Source organism: Anolis sagrei, chromosome 4, assembly GCF_037176765.1.
Source record: "Anolis sagrei isolate rAnoSag1 chromosome 4, rAnoSag1.mat, whole genome shotgun sequence".
Taxonomy (NCBI): domain Eukaryota; kingdom Metazoa; phylum Chordata; class Lepidosauria; order Squamata; family Dactyloidae; genus Anolis; species Anolis sagrei.
In genome coordinates, this window is record NC_090024.1 from 153,717,491 (window position 1) to 153,740,024 (window position 22,534).

The 22,534-nt window shown below is 41.4% G+C and overlaps 1 protein-coding gene across 1 annotated transcript in view; it reads right to left on the minus strand.

Annotated features, from left to right (window-relative positions):
- LOC137096857 (calcium-activated chloride channel regulator 1-like) overlaps nt 1-22,534 on the minus strand; it is a 36,596-nt gene that overhangs the window by 3,845 nt on the left and 10,217 nt on the right. Inside the window, exons 5-13 of the mRNA XM_067467094.1 lie at nt 21,168-21,336; nt 20,437-20,658; nt 18,381-18,605; nt 15,759-15,936; nt 13,446-13,552; nt 11,378-11,608; nt 10,842-11,112; nt 9,471-9,632; nt 1,889-1,978 (exon numbers count right to left, since the gene is read on the minus strand). Of these exons, the coding sequence (XP_067323195.1) occupies nt 1,889-1,978; nt 9,471-9,632; nt 10,842-11,112; nt 11,378-11,608; nt 13,446-13,552; nt 15,759-15,936; nt 18,381-18,605; nt 20,437-20,658; nt 21,168-21,336 (1,655 nt within the window). The remainder of the gene's footprint in view (nt 1-1,888; nt 1,979-9,470; nt 9,633-10,841; nt 11,113-11,377; nt 11,609-13,445; nt 13,553-15,758; nt 15,937-18,380; nt 18,606-20,436; nt 20,659-21,167; nt 21,337-22,534) is intronic.

Sequence of the window (22,534 nt, forward strand, 5' to 3'; positions counted from 1 at the left end):
TGAGACGGTCTTGGTCGCCTTAGTGGATGATCTGTGCCGGGAGCTAGACAGGGGGAGTGTGTCCCTGTTGGTGCTCCTGGACCTCTCAGCGGCCTTCGATACCGTCGACCACGGTATCCTTCTGGGGCACCTTGCGGAAATGGGCCTCGGAGGCACTGTTTTGCAGTGGCTCCGGTCATTTCTGGAGGGCCGCACACAGAAGGTGTTATTGGGGGACACCTGTTCAACACCACAGCATTTGACTTGTGGGGTTCCACAGGGCTCTATACTGTCCCCCATGCTGTTTAATATCTACATGAAGCCGCTGGGTGAGATCATCCGGAGTTTCGGGGTGCGGTGTCATCTGTACGCAGATGATGTCCAACTCTGTCACTCCTTCCCACCTGCTACTAAGGAGGCTGTCGAGGTCCTGAACTGGTGCCTGGCCGCTGTAATGGTCTGGATGAGGGCGAACAAATTGAAATTAAATCCAGACAAGACAGAGGTACTCCTGGTCAGTCGCAAGGCCGAACAGGGTATAGGGTCACAGCCTGTGCTGGACGGGGTCGCACTCCCCTTGAAAGCACAGGTTCGCAGCTTGGGTGTGATCCTGGATTCATCGTTGAGCCTGGATCCCCAGGTTTCAGCGGTGACCAGGGGAGCATTTGCACAGCTCAGGCTCGTGCGCCAGCTGCGCCCGTACCTCGGGAAGTCTGACTTGGCCACGGTAGTACACGCTCTGGTCACATCCCGCCTTGACTACTGCAACGCTCTCTACGTGGGGCTGCCCTTGAAAACGGCCCGGAAGCTTCAGCTAGTCCAGCGCGCGGCAGCCATGTTACTAACAGGAGCGGGACGCAGGGAGCACACAACGCCCTTGTTGTTCCAGCTCCACTGGCTGCCGATCTGCTACCGGGCCCAATTCAAGGTGCTGGTGCTGGCCTACAAAGCCCTAAACTGTTCCGGCCCAAAATACCTCTCTGACCGCATCTCGGCCTATGAGCCCACGAGGACCTTGAGATCGTCTGGGGAGGCCCTTCTCTCGATCCCGCCTGCCTCACAGGCACGTCTGGCGGGGACGAGAGATAGGGCCTTCTCGGTGGTGGCCCCCCGGCTGTGGAACGCCCTCCCTGTAGATATCAGACAGGCGCCCTCCCTTATGGCATTCCGCAAGAGCCTAAAGACATGGTTATTTGAGAAGGCGTTTGACTAAGTGCTACAACAATTGGCAATGATGATCGGAACGGAATATGGATAACGAGTTTGGTATATGATTCTACGATGAGACGGCGCGGATGATTTAGTGTAATTGTATTATTGATAGTTATGTTGATTTTGTTGTGATATTGCCTATTGTAAACTGTTTTTATATGTTGTACACCGCCGTGAGTCGCCCTAGGGCTGAGAACGGCGGTCAACAAATGCAGTAAATAAATAAATAAATAAATTCTACTCTTAATGTTAAGGAAATTGGATAATTAATGTTAATAGAACTAAAAACAGTATTTCCTCTTTATACTGCAGAAAAGTCAATCTGTTGAACTGATGGGCTCATAAGTTCAACCGTTCAAATCAGAATTGTACATACCTTGTCCAAAATCATAATCATCCCCAGGGGCTGTCCAAGTCAAGACGAATTCCTCATCCTCATTGTATATTACTTCAAGGTCGGTGATTTTATTTGGTGGAAAGACATCTATGTATGTTCCTCCGCCACCTCCTCCTCCGCCACCTCCTCCTCCTCCGCCACCTCCTCCACCACCTCCTCCTCCACCACCTCCTCCACCACCACCTCCTCCACCACCTCCTCCTCTTCCAGGAGTAACACCTCCTCCTCCAGGAGGAACAACTCCTCCTCCAGGAGGAACACCTCCTCCTCCAGGAGGAGCACCTGTTAAAATAAAACTACCACCTGATACTACTCTGGCAAAATTTCCTAGGCCGGGAGTGGGTGTCGTATCATTAATTACAGGTCTTGGTGGATTCAGAACCACTGCACCTGTGTGAAAAAATGGAAAAACCCTCATTTTTGTGCTTGATTATTTCCTTTCATGAATTTTTTTGGATAATGCCAGTTCTGTAAATGCCAACTTTTGTTATATTTTGCCTCCCCATCAAAATGTTGATTCTTCAAAAGCATTACTAATGATAATGATGAACTAGTCTTATATCTTATTATTGAATATGTTATTATACATTTATTTCCCACATACTTAAAATGTCAGAAGAAATGCTACTGCTCCTTTCATTTTTGTCAAATATTTGAAGCTGTGAATCTCCACATGATGAGAAGTTTCTATGGAAGTAGAAGATGACTGGAAATCAATTTAAAAACACATGCAGAACCACTGAACCTCTTAAATAAGTCCATGACTGTAACATGTCAAGCTTATTTCCAAAAGTATGTGTAATCCTGCATATCTTTTGCACTCTTCTAGTGGCTGTAGCTGAAACATTCATTTAGCTATATTGCTCATGTTAAAAATGTTCTCAGGTAACTGTGCACCAAGAACTCCCCAAAAATTTAGGAACCCTTGCTCAAACCTTGCAAACCCCCCCCCCCATTTTGATGAAATAACAAAAAATTTGCTAACAGAGACACTCAAAAACAGTGATAAATGTGTCATGAAATATAGTATGATGATTAGTCAGAAGTATTAAGTTTTCATGCAGCAATACTAAAAATGTTTTATTTGTTTTCATTTTAGTTTGTGAAAAAATATTTTAAAATGAACTTCTCATTTACCCCATTCTGATAAATGTTTCTCCTTTATTTTCCATTTTAAACCTAAGTCACTGCAAACCATTTTTAATAGAGATAACATTTGGCTTAAACGGGTTTTGTGCAGAGGCAATTACAAGCAGTTCCCCAGGTGATGAACATCTGACTTAGGTATACCTGACCTTGTATACCAATGGGCCTGTCTCTTCCTCACTGCCACAAAATCTCCGTGCTGAGTGAAAGCTTGTCTGTAACTTTCCCTCCTTTTCCTTTCCTTTGTGTCTGCATCTCTCCTCTTCTTTCCTTTTCTTCATGTCTGTTTCTCTCCCTACCTTTTTCCTTTGTGTCTGTATCTCTCCCATTTCACCATTTCCTTCATGTCTGTATCTCTCCCCACTTTTCCCTTCCCTTCGTGTCTGTATCTCTCGCCTCTTTTCCCTTTCCTTCATGTCTGCATCTTTCCCCCATTTCCTTTCCGATTTAAATGTCTGGGCTCAATGCTATGCAATCCTGGGATTCTGTAACATTGAACCAGGGCAGTTAAATTCATCTTACAATATGATGTACCTCAAGGAAGCTGAGGCTGAAGGCACTTCCAGACAGCATCAAAATGCAGGACAAATAAGTGGAACAAAAAATCACAGAACCTGACAGCAAGTCCAAACACAGACCTGTCGGTCCCAGTAAATGGTCCTCCGCTGTCTTGACACCTTTGTTTGTAGCAGATTTTAGAAATCTGAAATGTGGATGGGGATATCCAGTGGAAGTTTTTTTTTAAAAAAAAAAATTGATTCTCCAAGATGCTCTGGACCTCATATGTGCTCATGCAGATATCGCAATGTACACACAAGCAAATTTCTTATTATTTCTCTTCATCCAATGTAATTTCAAACTCTGATTAATTTCATAAAGATCAGAACAAAGAAATCCTTGCAGGGAGTTCTCGTTGTAATTGTTTTTCATTTGTACTTCCATTTAGCCACCTGTGTGTCCATGGCTCCAATTATTTACAGCCCAGATCACCTGTTTCAGGATGTTAAAATATGCACATGCGCTGGAGTACTCCACACCTGGGTATACGAATGAACTTGTGAGCTTTCCTTGACTGCAGGGATATACAGTCATGCGGATATGCACATTTGTCGTCCGAATCAGGTTTTAAACACACATTTTTAACACATGTTTTTCAGATGTTAATCCGAATCAGCATACGTTTTACTGAAACATCCTTTAGCCATCCCACTTTCTTCCACATTTTAAGGGCATGTGTAAAGGGCCCTAAATAAATAGGTGAGGCTCCCTGAGAGAAGGGCTATCTATTTCTCTACTTTTCTTCTCAATTGCTGGAAGCTTTGGTGTTCTAACACTTTTATTTTTAAAGAAAGAATTCTACACATGCAGCAACTGTAATGCACCTCTTTTGGCACTTTTTGCCACTGAGCATTATACTTTGGGGGATGATGAAGTTTCTTGGGCTCCATCATCCCCCTGTGCATCAGGCTTCTTCCAACTTACATAAAAATTCAATTTAAGAATGAACCTATAGAACCTAACTTGTCTGTAATCCAAGGACTGCCTGTACACATCCTGCCCAGGACCTAGAGCCAGATCTCCAAACTCCTGGATATATAGTCATTGTGCCATAGGTTGTTTGTTAGGTTGTTTTGCACAGAGATATACAGTATTTGATATTTATAATAATTGTTATATGTCTCATGTTTTATGTTTATTTACAATACAAGGAGTCCAGTCAAAAGCTATTCCTCAGATCTAAAAAATGCCACACTTACTCTCTTCAAGTGCTGGAGTTCAGAGATGATCAAAGACTCACTGTTAGACTTAAGCTACTTGTTCTTTTATACAGATTTGTATCAAGCTTGCTTCTCTTTTTACAACAATATCCCATCATCTTCGCATGAATATGAATAATTCCTTATGTGTTTTTAATCGTTATTAAAAACACATTATTTTTTCGTTGGATTTTTAAAAATCTATTTGTGCTATTACTTTTTCTTTATTAACATTTCATGTATTGGCTTTCCTAACCTCTTACTGCTTATCACTTGCAAGTTACATTTCAGATTGTAAGTCTAAAGTCCACATACTCAGCTGCAGAAAAAAGTTCAAGTAACAAACACTGGTGATTCATAAATTCCAAATATTTCTTTTTCATAATCAGTAACTACATTAAAGTCACTACTCTGTACTGCAGCACCTTCTTGACAAGATCAACCAGATTCCCCTTTTCATTTATTAATGGAACCACACTGAGGGCCTGCCCAGACTGTACCTTCATCCCAGGAGTTCCTGCTTCAAACTGGAGGGTGGCCAAACAATGTCCCCTGAAAATGTGGGAGCAATTGCTTGTTGTTGTTGTTGTTCATTCGTTCAGTCGTCTCCGACTCTTCGTGACCTCATGGACCAGCCTACGCCAGAGCTCCCTGTCGGCCGTTACCACCCCCAGCTCCCTCAAGGTCAGTCCAGTCACTTCAAGGATGCCATCCATCCATCTTGCCCTTGGTCGGCCCCTCTTCCTTTTGCCTTCCACTTTCCCCAGCATAATTGTCTTCTCTAGGCTTTCCTGTCTCCTCATGATGTGGCCAAAGTACTTCAACTTTGGCTCTAGTATCTTTCCCTCCAGTGAGCAGTCGGGCTTTATTTCCTGGAGGATGGACTGGTTGGATCTTCTTGCAGTCCAAGGCACTCTCAGAACTTTCCTCCAGCACCACAGCTCAAAAGCATCGATCTTCCTTCGCTCAGCCTTCCCTAAGGTCCAGCTCTCACATCCGTAGGTGACTACAGGGAATACCATGGCTTTGACTAGGCGGATCTTTGTTGCCAGTCTGATGTCTCTACTCTTCACTATTTTATCGAGACTGGACATTGCTCTCCTCCCAAGAAGTAAGCGTCTTCTGATTTCCTGGCTACAGTCTGCATCTGCAGTAATCTTTGCACCTAGAAATACAAAGTCTGTCACGGCCTCCACGGTTTCTCCCTCTATTTTCCAGTTGTCAATCATTCTTGTTGCCATAATCTTGGTTTTTTTGACGTTTAGCTGCAACCCGGCTTTTGCGCTTTCTTCTTTCACCTTGATTAGAAGGCTCCTCAGCTCCTCCTCGCTTTCGGCCATCAGAGTGGTGTCATCTGCATATCTGAGGTTGTTAATGTTTCTTCCAGCAATTTTCACCCCAGCTTTGCATTCATCCAGCCCCGCACATCGCATGATGTGTTCTGCATACAAGTTAAAAAGGTTGGGTGAGAGTATGCAGCCTTGCCGTACGCCTTTCCCAATCTTGAACCAGTCTGTTGTTCCGTGGTCAGTTCTGACTGTTGCTACTTGGTCCTTGTACAGATTCCTCAGGAGAGAGACAAGGTGGCTTGGGATGCCCATCCCACCAAGAACTTGCCACAATTTATTATGATCCACACAGTCAAAGGCTTTAGAATAGTCAATGAAGCAGAAGTAGATGTTTTTCTGAAACTCCCTGCCTTTCTCCATTATCCAGCGGATATTGGCAATCTGGTCTCTCGTTCCTCTGCCTTTTCTAAACCCAGCTTGAACATCTGGCAACTCTCGCTCCATGTATTGCTGGAGTCTTCCTTGCAGGATCTTGAGCATTACCTTACTGGCATGAGAAATAAGGGCCACTGTACGGAAGTTGGAGCAGTCTTTTGCATTTCCCTTTTTTGGTATGGGGATATAAGTTGATTTTTTCCAGTCTGATGGCCATTCTTGTGTTTTCCATATTTGCTGGCAAATGGCATGCATCACCTTGACAGCAATTGCTACAAAGCCCAAAAATTGCAAGATTTTCGGGTGTGGGAATATCCCAGTTCTGGCCAGAAAATGTATGTCCCTACACTCAGAAAATACGGGATTTTTTATATTGGGTTTGTTTCTGGGTTATACATGTCGCTTCCTGATTGGTTGTATTCTAAAAACGTGGCAAACGTTGACTGGATGATAAAAACTTTCTCCTTGCAAGAGAAACTCCACATATTTAATGACGTTTGTGGCTCACAAACAAAGGTTTTGCCTTGTAATCAACTTTCCCCATGTTTTTATGATAAAATCAATGAGGAACAGACATGTATAACCCAAGAACATCACCGTGTTGCTCCATGCCACAAGTACACCATAAAACCTGTCTGCACAGATGGCCAGGCAGGCTCTAAAAATGGTGATAATGACTAAGTTCTATTCCTGGCTTGAAAGTATGTGTTTCAGTTTGATTGTGTAGTACTGCCTTCAATAGTAGTGGTCCTACTCCAGAAACTTTGTTTGTGTACCAGAAACTCAATTAAACATGCGGATAGCAACTTTGTCTTGTCAGGACAAGGTTGTCACCCTGTAGTCAACGTTGTAACATCTATCATGAACAGACATGTATAACCAGGAACAGCACCCCATAGTTCCCAGGCACAAGTGCATGGCCCCACTTGTCTACACAGATGGCCACCTAGGCTATATAACCCAGGAACTGAACGTATACAATGAGTCGCATATTCAAATCTTAATTTTTTTTAAATAAACTGCTGAAATTTCCGACGGATGTCCTGCAACGGAAATCTTAGAGGTTGCAAAATCCCAGGACAAAGCAGCAAGTGTGGACGATGGAGGCAGAAATCCTAGGACTAGCAGGTCTGTATGTGGACCTCTTCTCAGGTTCGGTGGGATTTTTTTATCCCTTACGAAAACCTGCAATTTGGTGCTGTCTGGAACCGCCCTGAGTTGCATCCTCACATTGGCATTCTCCATACTGGAATTTTAAATTGTAATAAATTTGATTGTGGTAATTTTACCATTTTTCTCCCTGCTTCAAAAATAACCTTGAAAATGTGCTTTTTATCATTTGGGATTTATTATGAAAGAAACCAATAATTAGGCTGTTGCAGAAATAAAGGCATGTTCTGTGCTTGTATTATTTTTAAGTAGAAAAAACATTTTTTTGTGTGTAGGACACTTGCTTTCTATGCAGAAAATGCAATATTCTTTTTAAAGGAATCACATGCATCTTAAACAGATTAAATCATAAATGGCCAAGGTTTTCATCTATCCAGGAAACTCCTCAATAGCATTACCCCACATATGGGAAACCCAGTTTTGTCTATTACTTGACGATTTTAAAATATTCTTTCCATCTTTATCCCATGCCGCTGCTACATGGGTATGGATACTGCAGCTACATTAGCAAAAAGGGAAAGTAACTGTTTCCCACCCAATCAACATAACGTGTAACATAAAACGTTTATAAACAGTTTGTAAATCCAATTATCAATTCAGTTACAGTGCACCCATGGAACCAATGTTACTTATGTGTCCACTTACCAAATTCCCATACATTCGATGGATCTAACTAAGCTGGAACTAACAACTGCATTTATTTCAGATGTAGCTAGAGACTTCAGGGCCCATCTAGACAGCCCCTTTAATGCGGGAGTTACCACAATAAAAAGGGAGCTGTCCAGATGACATCCTGGATAAACCCGAATTAATTTGCCACAAACCAGGATAGTGGTTTGATAGTGGGTTTATTCCGTGCCTTCTTGGAAGGCACGGGATAAACCCACTACTTCCAGTGTCTGGACTGCAGTCCAGACAGTAGTCCCACAGTTTTCTGTGAAAATACCAACCCCCTCCCCAAAAAGTCCGCAAAAGCAGTCTAAAAAACAAAAAAACTTACCCAGCCTCTATTAGAGGGCTATTGGAGCGCTCCTGGCACGTACAAATGATGCACCAGGAGAAAGGGGGAGGGGAGGGAAATCGCTTTGTATGCACCAGGAGAGCTCCAACAGCCCTCTAATAGAGGCTGTTTTTTACACTGCTTTTGGAGAGTGTGTTAGTGTCCAAGTGTTCTCTCAGAAAGTTCAGGGAGAATATCTGTACACCTACCCCAGAAAGCATGTGTGTGGATAGAGGCTCAGGAACATCCGTGTTTTTTAAAACATGGATGCTCCTGGGATAAAGGGTTGTGTGGAAGGGCCCTCACTCATAGATCTGCATCTACTTAGTGACTGCATTTATGATTATGATTATGTTTATCAATACCCTGCTTTCTCTCTCTAAAAAGAGAGTTAGGACCCTTCCATATAGCCATAAAACCCAGAATATCAAGGCAGAAAATCCCACAACATCTACTTTGAAGTGGGTTATCTGAGTTCACACTTCCATATACTCCAGTTCAAAGCAGATAATGTGGGATTTTGTTTAGCTGTGTGGAAGGGGCATTACTGTAGCTTACAGAAAAATCAATATAATATAAATATAGTACAATACAAAACATGAAATATACAAACATTAAAATAGAATTAAATGTTAATGGTATTAAAAATGAAACAGAAGCTGGGTGACTATCCATCGAGAGTGCTTTCACTGTGTGTTCCTACATGGCTGGGATTGGATGGCCATTGTGGCCCAGCTATGATTCTATGATTCTACAGCTCTTTAGGAAGGCAAAGAAGGCTGCCAAAATATTGTTTTAAACACATGTAAGAATTAGGAAAATGTTTAACTGAAACCCCTCCAACGCATTCATTTTGGCACGCTATGTTAGGAAGCACAACTAATAGGATTACAACAGACTGAGTGAATGACTGTGTAACTGTATGCTCACCCTTGTTGCAAAATCAAATCTATACAAAATTAACCAAGGAAATTGGAAAAAGAACGGTAAAAAGCCCCTGTATTTCCATAAGGATTTCACATCCTCAGAATTTCTATCGCCACCAACATCATGCTCTACAGTTTTCCTAGAATTTGGTTACTTACCAGTAGCATCTACATAACCCGATATATACATAGCTGGCCTACGGTTCCTTCTAGGAGTCTTGCCTTGCCCTTGAACACTCACTTTGATGCTGTATCTGCCATTGTCACTGTAAGCTATGAAATACCTTGAATAGATCCCATCATTCTTTATAATATCAGCACCTTAATACATAAAACATTGAGAATTAATAATTATCTATGTATATTTTATAGTCAAAATATCTCTGTATCTATGTATGTATTTTTCAGGGTGGCTGAAACTTCCAGAGAACCCCATGACTCCTGCCAACAGTGGATCTTGGCACACAGACCTCCCATGACCAACAAAAAATACTACAGGAGTTTGGGAGTTATAATTCACCCCACATGCAGAAAGCCTTGTGGCTCCCACCAACAATGGATCTGGACCAAACTTGGCACACCTGCCCAGCATATGAACCCCATGAGCCTGGATCTGGGCCAAACCTGGCACCCATACTCATCATAACCATTTTAAAATATTGGTGGGGGTTTTTTGGGGGGTGGGGTGGGGGGATTGACCCTGGATAATGGAAGCAGCAGTCCACACGCAAATCACTGGTGTGTATCCTACATCCAGAGAGCCACATGTATTTCTAATGGGACCACTCATAAAATCCAAAAACCAGACGACAATTTCTAATATTTATCATTTCAAAGAACCTAACCCAGGCATCGCTGGGTACCTAAACTAGTCTACAATAAATATCTTACTGATGGCCAGTTTTTAAACATCATAACAGATGTATGATATGTTCACATAATGGTATCCTCCTGTTTTCAGGGAAATAAAGAGTAAATAATTGTTAGGAGTAATTTCAGAAAAGAAAAGAAAAACATTCAAAAATAGTAAAGCAGAAACAAGAGCAGTAGCAGCAATTCAGCAGATCAGAAATGTCTATAGCCAGCAGTTGAGAGATTGAGTTTAAGCAATTCAGGAGCAGAGTCAAGCTTAAAGGTTATAAAAGACGTTATTCAAAGGATTACATATCCAGTTAGGAAAATTAACAGGACCTTGCTGTCTAACTATCAAACTCACAGCAGACATTTTGTCTCTTCATGTTCACAGGAGAAGAACAAAATAAGAACAAATGGATGACTCGGGCTTGCCATGTGCTCAGAAAAAGAGGTGTGTCCCTGAAAAGTATCAGTCTAATAAGAAAGATGGGGAGGAGAGAAAGGAGGAAAGGCAGATGGAGAGGCCAATGGGAGAAGGACTTTTCCTTGTCAACAAACTTATCTGCCTATCTAAGTGAGGACTACAAGCTTGTGCCAGGACGTTTTAATAATAATAATAATAATAATAATAATAATAATAATAATAATAATACAAGCACTTGAAAATAAACTTACCTGCACCATCATCCAATAGCTCTAACTCTACAAGGTAACCAGTTGTGGATTCAACCGTGGCCATAACAATGGCTCCTATAATTGGCAAAAATCCTTGGGTGACTTCTGCATAAATGATCGTTGGATTAGGAAAAGTGTTGTTAGTGTTACTCATGTAGGACTTCACAGTCACTGGAGGAACAGTGGCAGATGCAGCTCGGGTGGTGACCGTTATTGAAATGGCTTGAGGTGCTGTGTCATTATTTTTAATTGAATATGCCCATTCTCCTGTCTGTAAATCAAAGTGTTGAAATATGAAATCTTGCATGTAGAACTTCTGGAAATAGTTATTTTCCATTTATACAATCTGTCATGGCGTTTTATCTGCAGCTAGCAAAGCTGTAATTCCAGCAGCTTTACAAGACATAATGTATATTTAATTTAATAACCCTTATATATAGTCATTTTTAATGACTGAATATTAAGTTAAATATACATATGTATAAATGTTCATTCAATGTATCTAAAATAAAATGGAAATAAAACCCATTTTTTACCTTTGCAGTTCCAGGAATCTTCAGCCTAGCTGTTCGGATGTTGGAATTTTCAATTATAAAGTCATTATTTTCATACTTTCTTCCTCCGGGATCTTTCAGGGAAATTTCGGGTGGACTTGTGCTTGAACTCCATGTAATCAGAAAGAAAGTGTCACTTCCCACAGTTTTATCAATAGTAAAAATACCATCTAGCAATCTCATGGAAGTGATGTCTTCTGCCTTACTTTCAAGCTGTTGGGGGGGGGGGTAGGGGGAAAGAGAGAAGGAGTGTTTTAATATAGTGGAAAAGTGAGCACACAGACATCCCACACATATGTGTGTATCTTTGTGTGTGGGTGTGTGTGATCAGGACATTGGCTCAGTGGACTCTATTTGCACAAATAGGTTGAAATCCAGCCCGCGGCATGCAACAGTTGGCTTTCCCTCCCCTCTTTTTTACATCTTTGCCCAGTGACAAAGGCATGTTTTGAGTGGTTTTCCCAGTACTGTGGAGCAAGTTTTTGTGGTTTGTGGACCTGAAGCAAAGAGAAGGGATTGTCCAGTTGTGCTGGATTCTGATCTACAGGCAGAAGGCTAGTTGAAACAGATATCCCACAACATTCCACCAGATATAAATGTTGGTATGGCAGCCATGAGGAGATTTGTCACAGATTTCATTTTGTCAGCACTGAAATCACATAGAATCATAGAGCTGGAAGAGACCCCAAGGGCCATCCAGTCCAACTCCCTGCCATGAAGGAAAAGCATAATTAAAGCACCTGCAACAGAGAGTCATCCAGCCTCTATTTAAAAGCCACCAAACAAGGAGCCTCCACCACACTCTGAAGTTCTTCCTAATGTCCAGGTGGAATCATTTTCCCCTGTATTTTGAACCATTGCTCCAGGTTCTACTCTCCAGGGCAATAGAAAACAAGTCTGCTCCCGCCTCCTTATTGCATGTTTTCAATATAAAAGTTGTGATTCATTTCAGGCTTTATTCCAGACTTTATTGGCGTTCCCCAAGATGCTAAGTCTTAGGGCAGTGGTTCTCAACTTGTGGGTCCCCAGGTGTTTTGGCATACAATTCCCAGAAATCCCAGCCAGTTTACCAGCTGTTAGGATTTCTGGGAGTTGAAGGCCAAAACATCTGGGAACCCACAGGTTGAGAACCACTGCCTTAGGGCCTATCCAGATAGTCCTTTAAACTGAGACCTGTCTCGGTTTTATTGCAGGCGTCCTAATGATGCCTCCAGTAAAACCGAATTCATTTGGAACAAGGACTTATGGCACCCGGCAAGTTTTTAAAAGCTTTAAGGGGTTATTTTGACATGTAGACACCTCCCCCCTCCCCCCAGGGTCTAGTGTGGAAGTGACCTTTCACACTAGATTCGGCATCCTGGATAACTCCTTAAAAGCTGGAATGGGTTCATTGCTCCAAATGACATAGAAGTCATCAGCTGCCACTGTCTTACAGCTAAATATAGCTAAACTGTTGAGCAAGCACACCTAACGCCTAAGAGCTGTTGCAAATGAATTCCAATCCCATTACTTCTAAGCTAACTTAAGCAATATTTTTTCTGTATTTCTATACTTTTTGTGCTTATACATAATTCCCATCTATAAGGTCTTTGAATTTTCTAAGTGAAAGATAGAAATATTTAAGCAAATATACAAAATGCTAAACAAAGAGCTTACCAGAATGTTTCAAAGGCATATGCTAATTATACATTAATCTACTGCAAGAACTACACATGATAACAGTAATATGCAAAAATTAAAACAGGTGAAATCTCCAAAATGATGCATTACTGGGGTCATTTAATGATCTAAAGCACATTTCAGTATGCGCTAAAAACGTATAGCATGTCTGTTAATAGAACTGAAAAAAGCAATGGTAGCAAAAACTGGACTATGAAATTGTTGTTGTTGTTGTTGTTGTTGTTGTTACGTTAGCCACATACCCTTATGGCTTGTAGTGGGGAGCTCTGGTTTAATATTTGCTCACTATCTAGCAATTGCAAACTTTATGCTATTTGTCATTACAGCTACCAACAAACCCTACTTCCTTACAAATCTTTGAAATACAGACCTGAATAGATTGTTGAGTGATATCTCCACTTCCAGATGAAATCTTACTGAAAGCATCTATGAGGCCGTTGGAGCTCAAACTATCTGTGGCATAAAATGTCATGCCTCCTGAAACGGGATTGGAAGAATAAACAAGGTTGCAAATTAGAATAAAAGATAATATTTTTTCAGGCTATATAGCCCGAAAAAACCTACAACAACCCAGTGATTCTGGCCATGAAAGCCTTCGACAATAAAAAGATAATATGTTTGTAGTAGTGAAATCAAAATAACTTATACAAGAATAACTGCCCTATTCTCCAGCAGCCCAGTGTTCACATCAATGGTTCTCACGTCCTGTATCTATTCCAAATCCTCATTTTCCTCCATGTTTAGTTTAGATTGTGAATAAAAACCAGACCTATCTGTTCTTAGAAAAGCATTGCGTACATCCTGAGCTCCCTCCCCTCTTCAATCTCTCTCTCTATCCCAACACACAGACACAAAATATCACTTCATTTCCCAACTGTATCTCGTGTTGTGGGAAACTGAAAAGACCAGGCGATATTATGAAGAATCACACAGAACAAACTCTTCCCATATTTTGGTCCATCCATGTCACCATGACTCCCATGTCAGTGGAAAGCATGGAAATATCAGCAGCAAGGATGTAAAATATGAAGAAAAGGATGTGGGTTTTAAAATGGTGCATTTCTGAATTAAAGATCTAGACTCAAAACAAATATAAGAAATATAAGGTGGTAAGGTTCCTCTTCCCAGTACACTTAAAAATATTGTTTCTCAGGAGTCCAGATTTAAACTCCCGGATCAGCATCAGTCCATTTCTACAGCAGAGATCTCCAAGGATGGAGAACCCCCAATAAGATGGCCAAGAAAGGTTCTTAAGGTAATAAACAACACTGCTTTAACAATGAAGAAGACAGATTGGTGTAAAATTATTTTAAAGCAACAACAAGGATCACCACAGAGCTCCCGGTGGCGCAGTGGGTTAAAGCCCTGTGCCGGCAGGACTGGAGACCGACAGGTCGCAGGTTCGAATCCAGGGAGAGGCGGATGAGCTCCCTCTATCAGCTCCAGCTCCTCATGCGGGAACATGAGAGAAGCCTCCCACAAGGATGATAAAAACATCAAATCATCCAGGCGTCCCCTGGGAAACGTCCTTGCAGACGGCCAATTCTCTCACAACAGGAGTCACTCCTGACACGACAAAAAAAAAAAAAACCACAGTCCCAATACGGGAGGAGGGGGGGCACTGACGTGAAGAAATCTAATGTCATTTATTCAATCATTTTATTTAATTTGCACCCTGTCTTTCTCTCTGTCTGAGATTCAAAGTGGCTTTCAAGATGAGCTAAAACAGTAGATTCTACCAAAGATGAGTGGGAGGGGAATAATTGCATGGAAAAACATTAATTTTAGAAAGTTTAAAAAGGCTGTTGAAATGATAAAAGATACAGCATCTACATAAATAAAAATGTAATGTTAGTTTGTGGGATTAACATAACTCAAAAACCACTGGACAAATTGACGAAATTTGGACACTACACTCCTAATAGACCAACAAGTGACCATCATTCATAAAACCCCGCAAAAAATAGAAAGGACTTTAAAAACCCCAAAAGCTAAATGACAATACAGTGCATGTGCAAAAATGACTCTTCTGGCCTCACCCCCCTCCTGCGTGAGGGAAAAGAAAGGAAACAGCAGCCGAGAAAGGGGGCGCTTGAGAGAAGGTGGGAAATGTGGTCCGTTGATCCCTCTTGCTTCCCTGAGATCTCAACAGATATGCCTACAATGCTGATGAGATCAAAACAAAGCCTTCACTTAAAATATCTTAAAAGGCAGACGGGCTCATTTTGAAAGAAATGGGTTTCAGGCAGTCTGGTCCTTAACATTGTGATATTGAGGGCCGTTCCACACAGCCCTATATCCCAAAATATCAAGGAAAGAAATCCCACATTATCTGAGTGTGGACTTAGATAACCCAGTTCAAAGCAGATATTGTGGGATTTTCTGCCTTGATATTCTGGGTTATATGGTTGTGTGGAAGGGCCCGGAATGAATCACTTGTATCAATCTGTATCGAAAGAGTTCCACTACGTTTTTGTTCTCAGCATCTGATGCTCATCTGTACTCTCCTTCAGCAGCTGGGCATCCCATTTGGTTATTATGACTGCTAAGAATTGTTCCATGTGAGGATCAAGTGAGAAAGACATTGTGAAGTACATTGACACAATGGCCGGGTAGCAACCTACCCAGCTGGCATTAAAGAGCACAGAAGAAAAAACCTTTGATACTTGGCTTGGTCATTCACCTGTCATGTCTGCCAGCATTTCTAGATCATTTGAAGCCGCTGAACCAAAAGCAATGGTATGAATTATAGCCCCACTGTTTTGAATCTGAGAAAGACAAGGGCTTATGTCTGTACCTTCACCATTTGTCAAAAGCACAATTTCACAGCCTTCTGAATTTGGATATTTTCCCGTAAATATCTAGATGGAAAAGAAGACTTAGACTTTTAGCAGTGATGGAAAAAATGTAGGAAGCTAGTTGTTAGAAAAACATTTCAACAATTTATTGCATGATGTGTTTTACGCATGAAACAAAGACGAACGAATGTGCTACTTGTAACAGATGCAGGCCCGTAGCCAGGATTTCGTTTCGGGGGGGCTGAATTTTTTTTCAGGGGGGGTTTCGGGGGGGCTGAGTTTTGGGGGGGGGCTGAGTCTGAGTGAAAGAGGGTCTAGCCTAGCAACCTTTTGTATCATTATCCCAATACCCCCATGCATATGGGATATATTGAGTATGGTGATCAGATCATGATATGAATAAACAGAACAGTTTAAATAATGCACCAATAAGGCTTTTCGCGAACCACCATGAAAATTTCGGGGGGGGCTGAAGCCCCCCGAGCCCCCCCCCCCCCCCCCCGGCTACATGCCTGAACAGATGTAATGTTTGATGAGATAGTTGAATATGATAGAATGCCAGTTTTGTTAAATTAACAACATGGAGTATTTCTCCACAGTATGGATCAGGACAGCCTTCTAAATAGCTCTTCACAAAACTAATTCCCCAGCTCTTTCTCCCTAGCTGTTCTTCTGCTACAACTCCCATAGCAGATTCCTGAAGTCTCCTGAAAGACAAGAGTCTATATGAGTGGACATCAAAATTCTCTTCACCAAGCCTGCACAAAGTGGCAGTAATAAGGGGCCGAAATTAAATAGGCTAATCCCTCAGCGTAGTGGTGAGTTGCAATCCTTTTCTGAGAAAAAGAAGAAGTGGCTCAGCTCTTGCCTCCACCGCTCTTCCTTTCTCTTTACCTCTGGGTTGCCTCATTTGTGAGGGGAGAAACTTAGCTAATCTATGAAAACATCACAACAACTTCATAGTGAAGCTACGTCTCTCCCTCATAAGTGAGGGAAATGAACAACACAGAGTTGATGTTTTTCCTACCGGGGGAGTAAGAAATGACAAAGGAAAAGCAGAAAAGTCAAGTTTCTCACAAGCCCTCACAAGCGCATGGTGCTGAGTTGGCAGTTTTGTCACCAGATGAAAAGGAGATAACAGAGCAACTTGCAGTTTCTCAAGTCGCTCCTGACACGATTAAAAAAAAACAAAAACAAAACAGAGGTGAAGTGAAAAGAAGACCAATAGAAGGAAGAACTGAGTCCCTTCTTCTTTACTACCTCCTTCTCCCTCTAAACTAGTGTTCTCAACCTTTCTAATGCTGCAACCCCATAATACAGTTCCTCATGTTGTGGTCACCCCCAACTAGAACAGTATTTTTGTTGCTACTTCATAACTGAAATTTTGCTATTGTTATGAATCATAATGCAAGGTGAATTTTCATTCATTGGACCAAATTTGGCCCAAATACCCAATACACCCAAATTTGAATACTGGTGGGTTGGGGGTTTTGTCTTTTGGGAGTTGTAGTTGCTGGGATTTATAGTTAACCTACAATCAAAGAGTATTCCGAGCTCCACCAACAATGGAATTGAACCAAACTTGTCACACAGATCTCCTGTGACCAACAGAAAATACTGGAAGGATTTGGTGGGCACTGACCTTAAGTTCACCTACATCGAGAGAGCACTGTAAATTCAAACAATGATAGATCTGGACCAAACTTGGCACAAATACTCAATATGTCCAAATGTGAACACTGGTGGAGTTTGGGTAAAATAGACCTTAACATTTGGGAGTTGTAGATGCTAGGAATTATAGTTCACCTATAATCAAAGAGAATTCTGAACTCCACCAATGATAGAATTGGGCCAAACTTCCCACACAGAACTCCCCTGCCTTGAAGGGACTCGCTGGCGCAAGCCTCCCTCTCACCTCACATGCTCTCCTTTGCCTACATATGCACACCATGCTGCCATGCACCAAGCACGCCTTCTCTCTCCTCCCCACTTGGAGTCTCAAAAACAGCCTCCCCCTTGGCAAAGAGTGGGGGAGGGCTTTTGGTGGGAGTATTCACTGTCTGTTCCCAAAAAGGAAGAGGAGGACAGGTGAAGAGATCTTCAGCCTTCTCTGCCAAAGAGGTTCCTAAAGCCATCAGAAATATGTGTTTTGCAAATTGCTACTCTGCTGTTGTGCTGCATGTGACCTCCCTCCTAAGGCTGAGGCTCAGAGCCTCTGCAGGCTGCATCCAATCCAGCCCCCAAGCAACATGTTGTGCACAACTGCCTTTCAACAACATACTAAAAGAGAGAGAATCACTACTGCTGGAAACACACAGGGATATTCTATGTTTCTTTCAGTCAGCCTTCATAGATTAGGATGCAGTTGCCAGGCTTTAAAATTCCCTTGAGTGCTCTCCCCTGGGTTCACCTATTTGGTAGAAGTGAAATGTATGTGGACATTGCAAAAATTCCATTGCAGTAGGGTGGGATGTACCCAATGCTTTTGAAAAAAAGTCCACCTTCACCTGAAATCCTGAAGTCACTCCCTCACATATGTTACTATCTCCAGTGGCTGTGTTAGGAAGAGAGCTTGTAAGACTTTCGCGCACATTGTCATTGACAACCTGTTGCAACCTGGCCTTGATATTTGCTTTGGTATTGAATGTTACAATTCCAACCCAGGATCCTTTTTCAATAATCTGGAGAAGAAATAGTTTTGCAGCTTGGTTCATCCGACCAAGGCGACTGTCCTGCATTGGGGGGTGGGGATGTGTGCATAAGACAAAATTAATTAAATTTAGAAAATTTCCATGAACAGTATGTATATTCTACATAATTTTACCCATACTGCAATTTGGGGCAAAAACCAATGTGGAACGCTTTTCCAATATAGTATCTTCATTGCTTTGTTCATTACATTCTCTCTAGTCTATTGTCCTTATCAGTCACATTTAAAAATGTATCTAGTGGCTCCTGTATCAGTGAAATGGAGTCATTAGCCTTTATTGGTTGCTACACTTCACCTTACACACACAGAAAGATACGTGGCCACTTTCCAACACTTTCCCTTAGTTTGGACTTTTACAAGACATCCATTAAAGTATCTATTAATGTTGCAAAGCCCTCTTCTCTCTATTCTTCAAAGATCAGTGCTTTGAATCGTTAATATTAGATCTACAGGCAGTCACCAAGTTACGGACAAGATAGGTTCTGTTAAGTCTGATCAGAAGTTGAATTTGTATGTAAGTTGGAACAGGTCAATTTTTAAGTCTATTTCCATATTTCCACACACACACACACACACACACACACACACATACACCTTTATCTGATTTGTCGTTGATCCACTCCTTTGGGCTTCATGCAAATCTATGATTTGTCAAAATATATGATCCTGTCTAGCTGAATAGCTTAAATTCAGATAATATTTTGACTTTGGTATTTTAGTAATTAAATTTTGTGGCAGTGTTGTTCGGGCTGCTAGCCCTTATGTCCTTATAGCTGCTTGTCCTTCCGTCAGTTCCGAGGTTCAATCCCAACTACTGATGGACAAGACACGAATAAGCTGTGTCTTGCCTGTGTCTTAGCACTTCCCTATGCACTTTGGATAGCACAGGGAAGTGTTAGCACTCATGTTGTGCTTGTTTTGCTACCTGTGCCCTGTTCAAAAGAATTCACCTCACTTTCTGTCCCTGTGATAACTTGTGAAAACAAGGACTGGTAATAAAACTTTAATAGAGAAACCTTTTCCCCATGATAACTCTTTCAGGAGTAAATTTCCTTTCTGAGGGGCAGATTTCTCTCAGTTCCTGTTGTCTCATCCCATTCTTAACTATGAGTTAGGTGTAAGTTGGATGTTTGTAACTCAGGGAAGCACCTTTGATCTGGTTCTTAAACATCAAAAGGCACTTTCAATGAAATATTTTTCTCCTGTGTTGCCCCTGAATTCTAGTGGGAGAGATCTGAGGCACCTAATACTCATGGGCAGATGTTCCCACCGCATCCTAGGGACTCTTCTTTCCTCCTGCCCCACAAATCTTCTGACAATAAAGCAGTTCGCCTTTTATTCATAAATGAGGTTTGCAAATATTCTAGCTGTTTATTACCAAAGAGCTGGATCATTTATTTTACCCATTTGGTATCAGAGGCACCTTTAGAGGAAAGAAATAAGAAAGTCACCTCTGAGTATTCTTTAGAGAAGAAACCCTATGAACTTCATGGGGTCACCATAATGCAACATGTGACTTGAAGGCACATGCACACATGCAACATGACTGGGTTGATATCCTTAGAACCAGTGGTTGATGTTAGCTGACATATCTAAACGTTACTTTAAAGGAGGTAGCTATAGTGACAATATTATTTGGGAAATGACATTTAGCACATGTTTGGGAAACTTAGCACCTTGAATAGCTTTAAATTTTTGGCTAAATCTGGTGGACTCACTACTCGACTAAGATGGAAACCACCGCCTGCTATTGCCTAGAACAACTCTTTTATACATATCCATCACTATATCCAGAATTGCAAATCTAATCAGATACAGAAACAGTAGCCTCAAATAACGGGAGACAAACTTACCCGTCCCATAGCCGCAGAAGCATCAAGTACTAGACAAAGTGCTCTCTCCTGCATTTTCATCAAATGAATTACAGGGTCAGGAGGAGGAGCACCTAATGGACGTGAACTGGCAAAATCAGCGGAGCTTGTAATCACTTCCCATGTGCTTTTGTAGCTGCACATTTTGTTCTGCATGTTTGGCGCCATAAGGTTATGATTGCTTTTGTCACAAAACTGAGATATCTAAAAAGGAAAAAAGAGTAGGGCATGATTGCAGGATCATTAGTTAAAAACAACTGTTCCCATTTTATAAAATAATAGTACAAATATGGAAAATCTGTGCCACACAAACAAGCTATAGAGACTCTGTGGATTTTTAGTTTGAAATATGCTATGTCCTCAGTCATATAAAATATAAAATGTTCCAGTTTACCTAACGTTCTGAAATCCCACAAAAAAACTACCTCAAAAAAAGAGAAAGAAAATGGCCCAAGAAGGATGGGAGAAATCTAGGAGAAGGAACAAGAGAAAAAGGAGATGGTAAACATGACTGAATATCTGTGATTATTAATAAAAACATCTAGAGAGCTCTACTTCCAAATTTACATTAGTTGCAGAATTTCATGCTGTTGTCGCCTGAAACAATGAAACAAGATTCCATTTGGCAACGTTGGAAAATATTTGTAGTTTTGAGGACAGACATTAAACTAACGAATTCCTATAGTATCCCCACAGACTGTAGTCATACTTACTGAAGACAGACTTTGCATGAACATTATTGATGCCAGCGAAATTTGCTTTTTATGAGGAAAAAAGAGGCATCCAGGCTCATAAAGCTCAGTCTGGCGTTCAATTCTGCATCTTCTGGTCCTGTCTCCCCTAGTTATGAATCTATATAGGCCAGTGATACTAGCTGAGCATCTGAGGAATATCAGAAAAATACAGTTATTATATACAGTCATATATAAGTTGACTCGTAAAAGTTGAGTGCATGTTTGGAGATCAAAATTAAGGGTTTTGAAATTATACGTGGATAGGTCAAGAGTGGAGAGGGGAAAACACCAATGTTGCCTCGGGGGTCCAGCTGTCCCTGGCAGCTCCTTCCATGTCCCTGCACATGTGATGCATAAATATATGATGTATGGTTTGAATGGAATTGTATGAAAGGTGTACGAATGAGGCCTAATTGGGCTGAAAACATCTAAAATATTGAGGCTTAGAAAACAAATACACTCAGAAACTGTAATTAAAAGTTGCTGAACTGCTGACATTGATGAATTGTGACAAATTATTAACTGTTGAACTTTTGGGGGGAAACATGTTTACATTATCAGATACAATGGCTCTTTAAATTAAGGAAATGTTTACAGGGTTCCTTACATTAAGAAAGAAGTTAACACAAGGCTCCTTATGTTTACCAACACCAATTAAGAAAAGTCAATATTTGCCAAGAAACTGGGGTGCCAGGATGTTTCTGGCTGGAAAAACACCTATCAATCATTTACAACTTTGGAACAATATTAGCAAGAAATACTGCTCTATAAGAGACTTTATTACAATCCAAAAATTGTGACAGATAGCGGTGCTGTTCACCCACCATGTTCTATTGAAAGAGATGGTGTATCTTGGGAGTGTCAGATCTACTATGGGAAAGCAGGCTTCTGGACACTTGCTCCTTTTCTCAAGGAAAGAGAAAGGAGTGCAATTTTGGAGTCATGATACATTTGTTGCAGGGAGTTAGTTTCTGCTGTAGAGGAAGTCAGGGATGTGGTCCTTGGCATTGTTCTTAGGGAAACAGGATGCACTTTAGAAGTTTTGAAACTGTGCGTTGGCAGGCTGCAGGGAAAGCAGGGTCTGGCCAAAGAGACGTTGATGAGTTCACCTTGAAGGTACACAACAACCACTTTTAAAATTATTGGCCAAAGCAGTTTGATGGCTTTTTAAAAAACAATAATGACTCTTCTGAGAGAATTAACATAAATTGTTCGGCTTCCTTCCCTTCTTCCTCACCTTGTCCCGCCATTTCCCCCCTCTTTTTCAGTTCTCTTTTTAGTCCTCTTTTCTTTCTCTCCCACCTTGTTACATTCATACTGTTATCTGCCTATCTCTCCTTCAACAC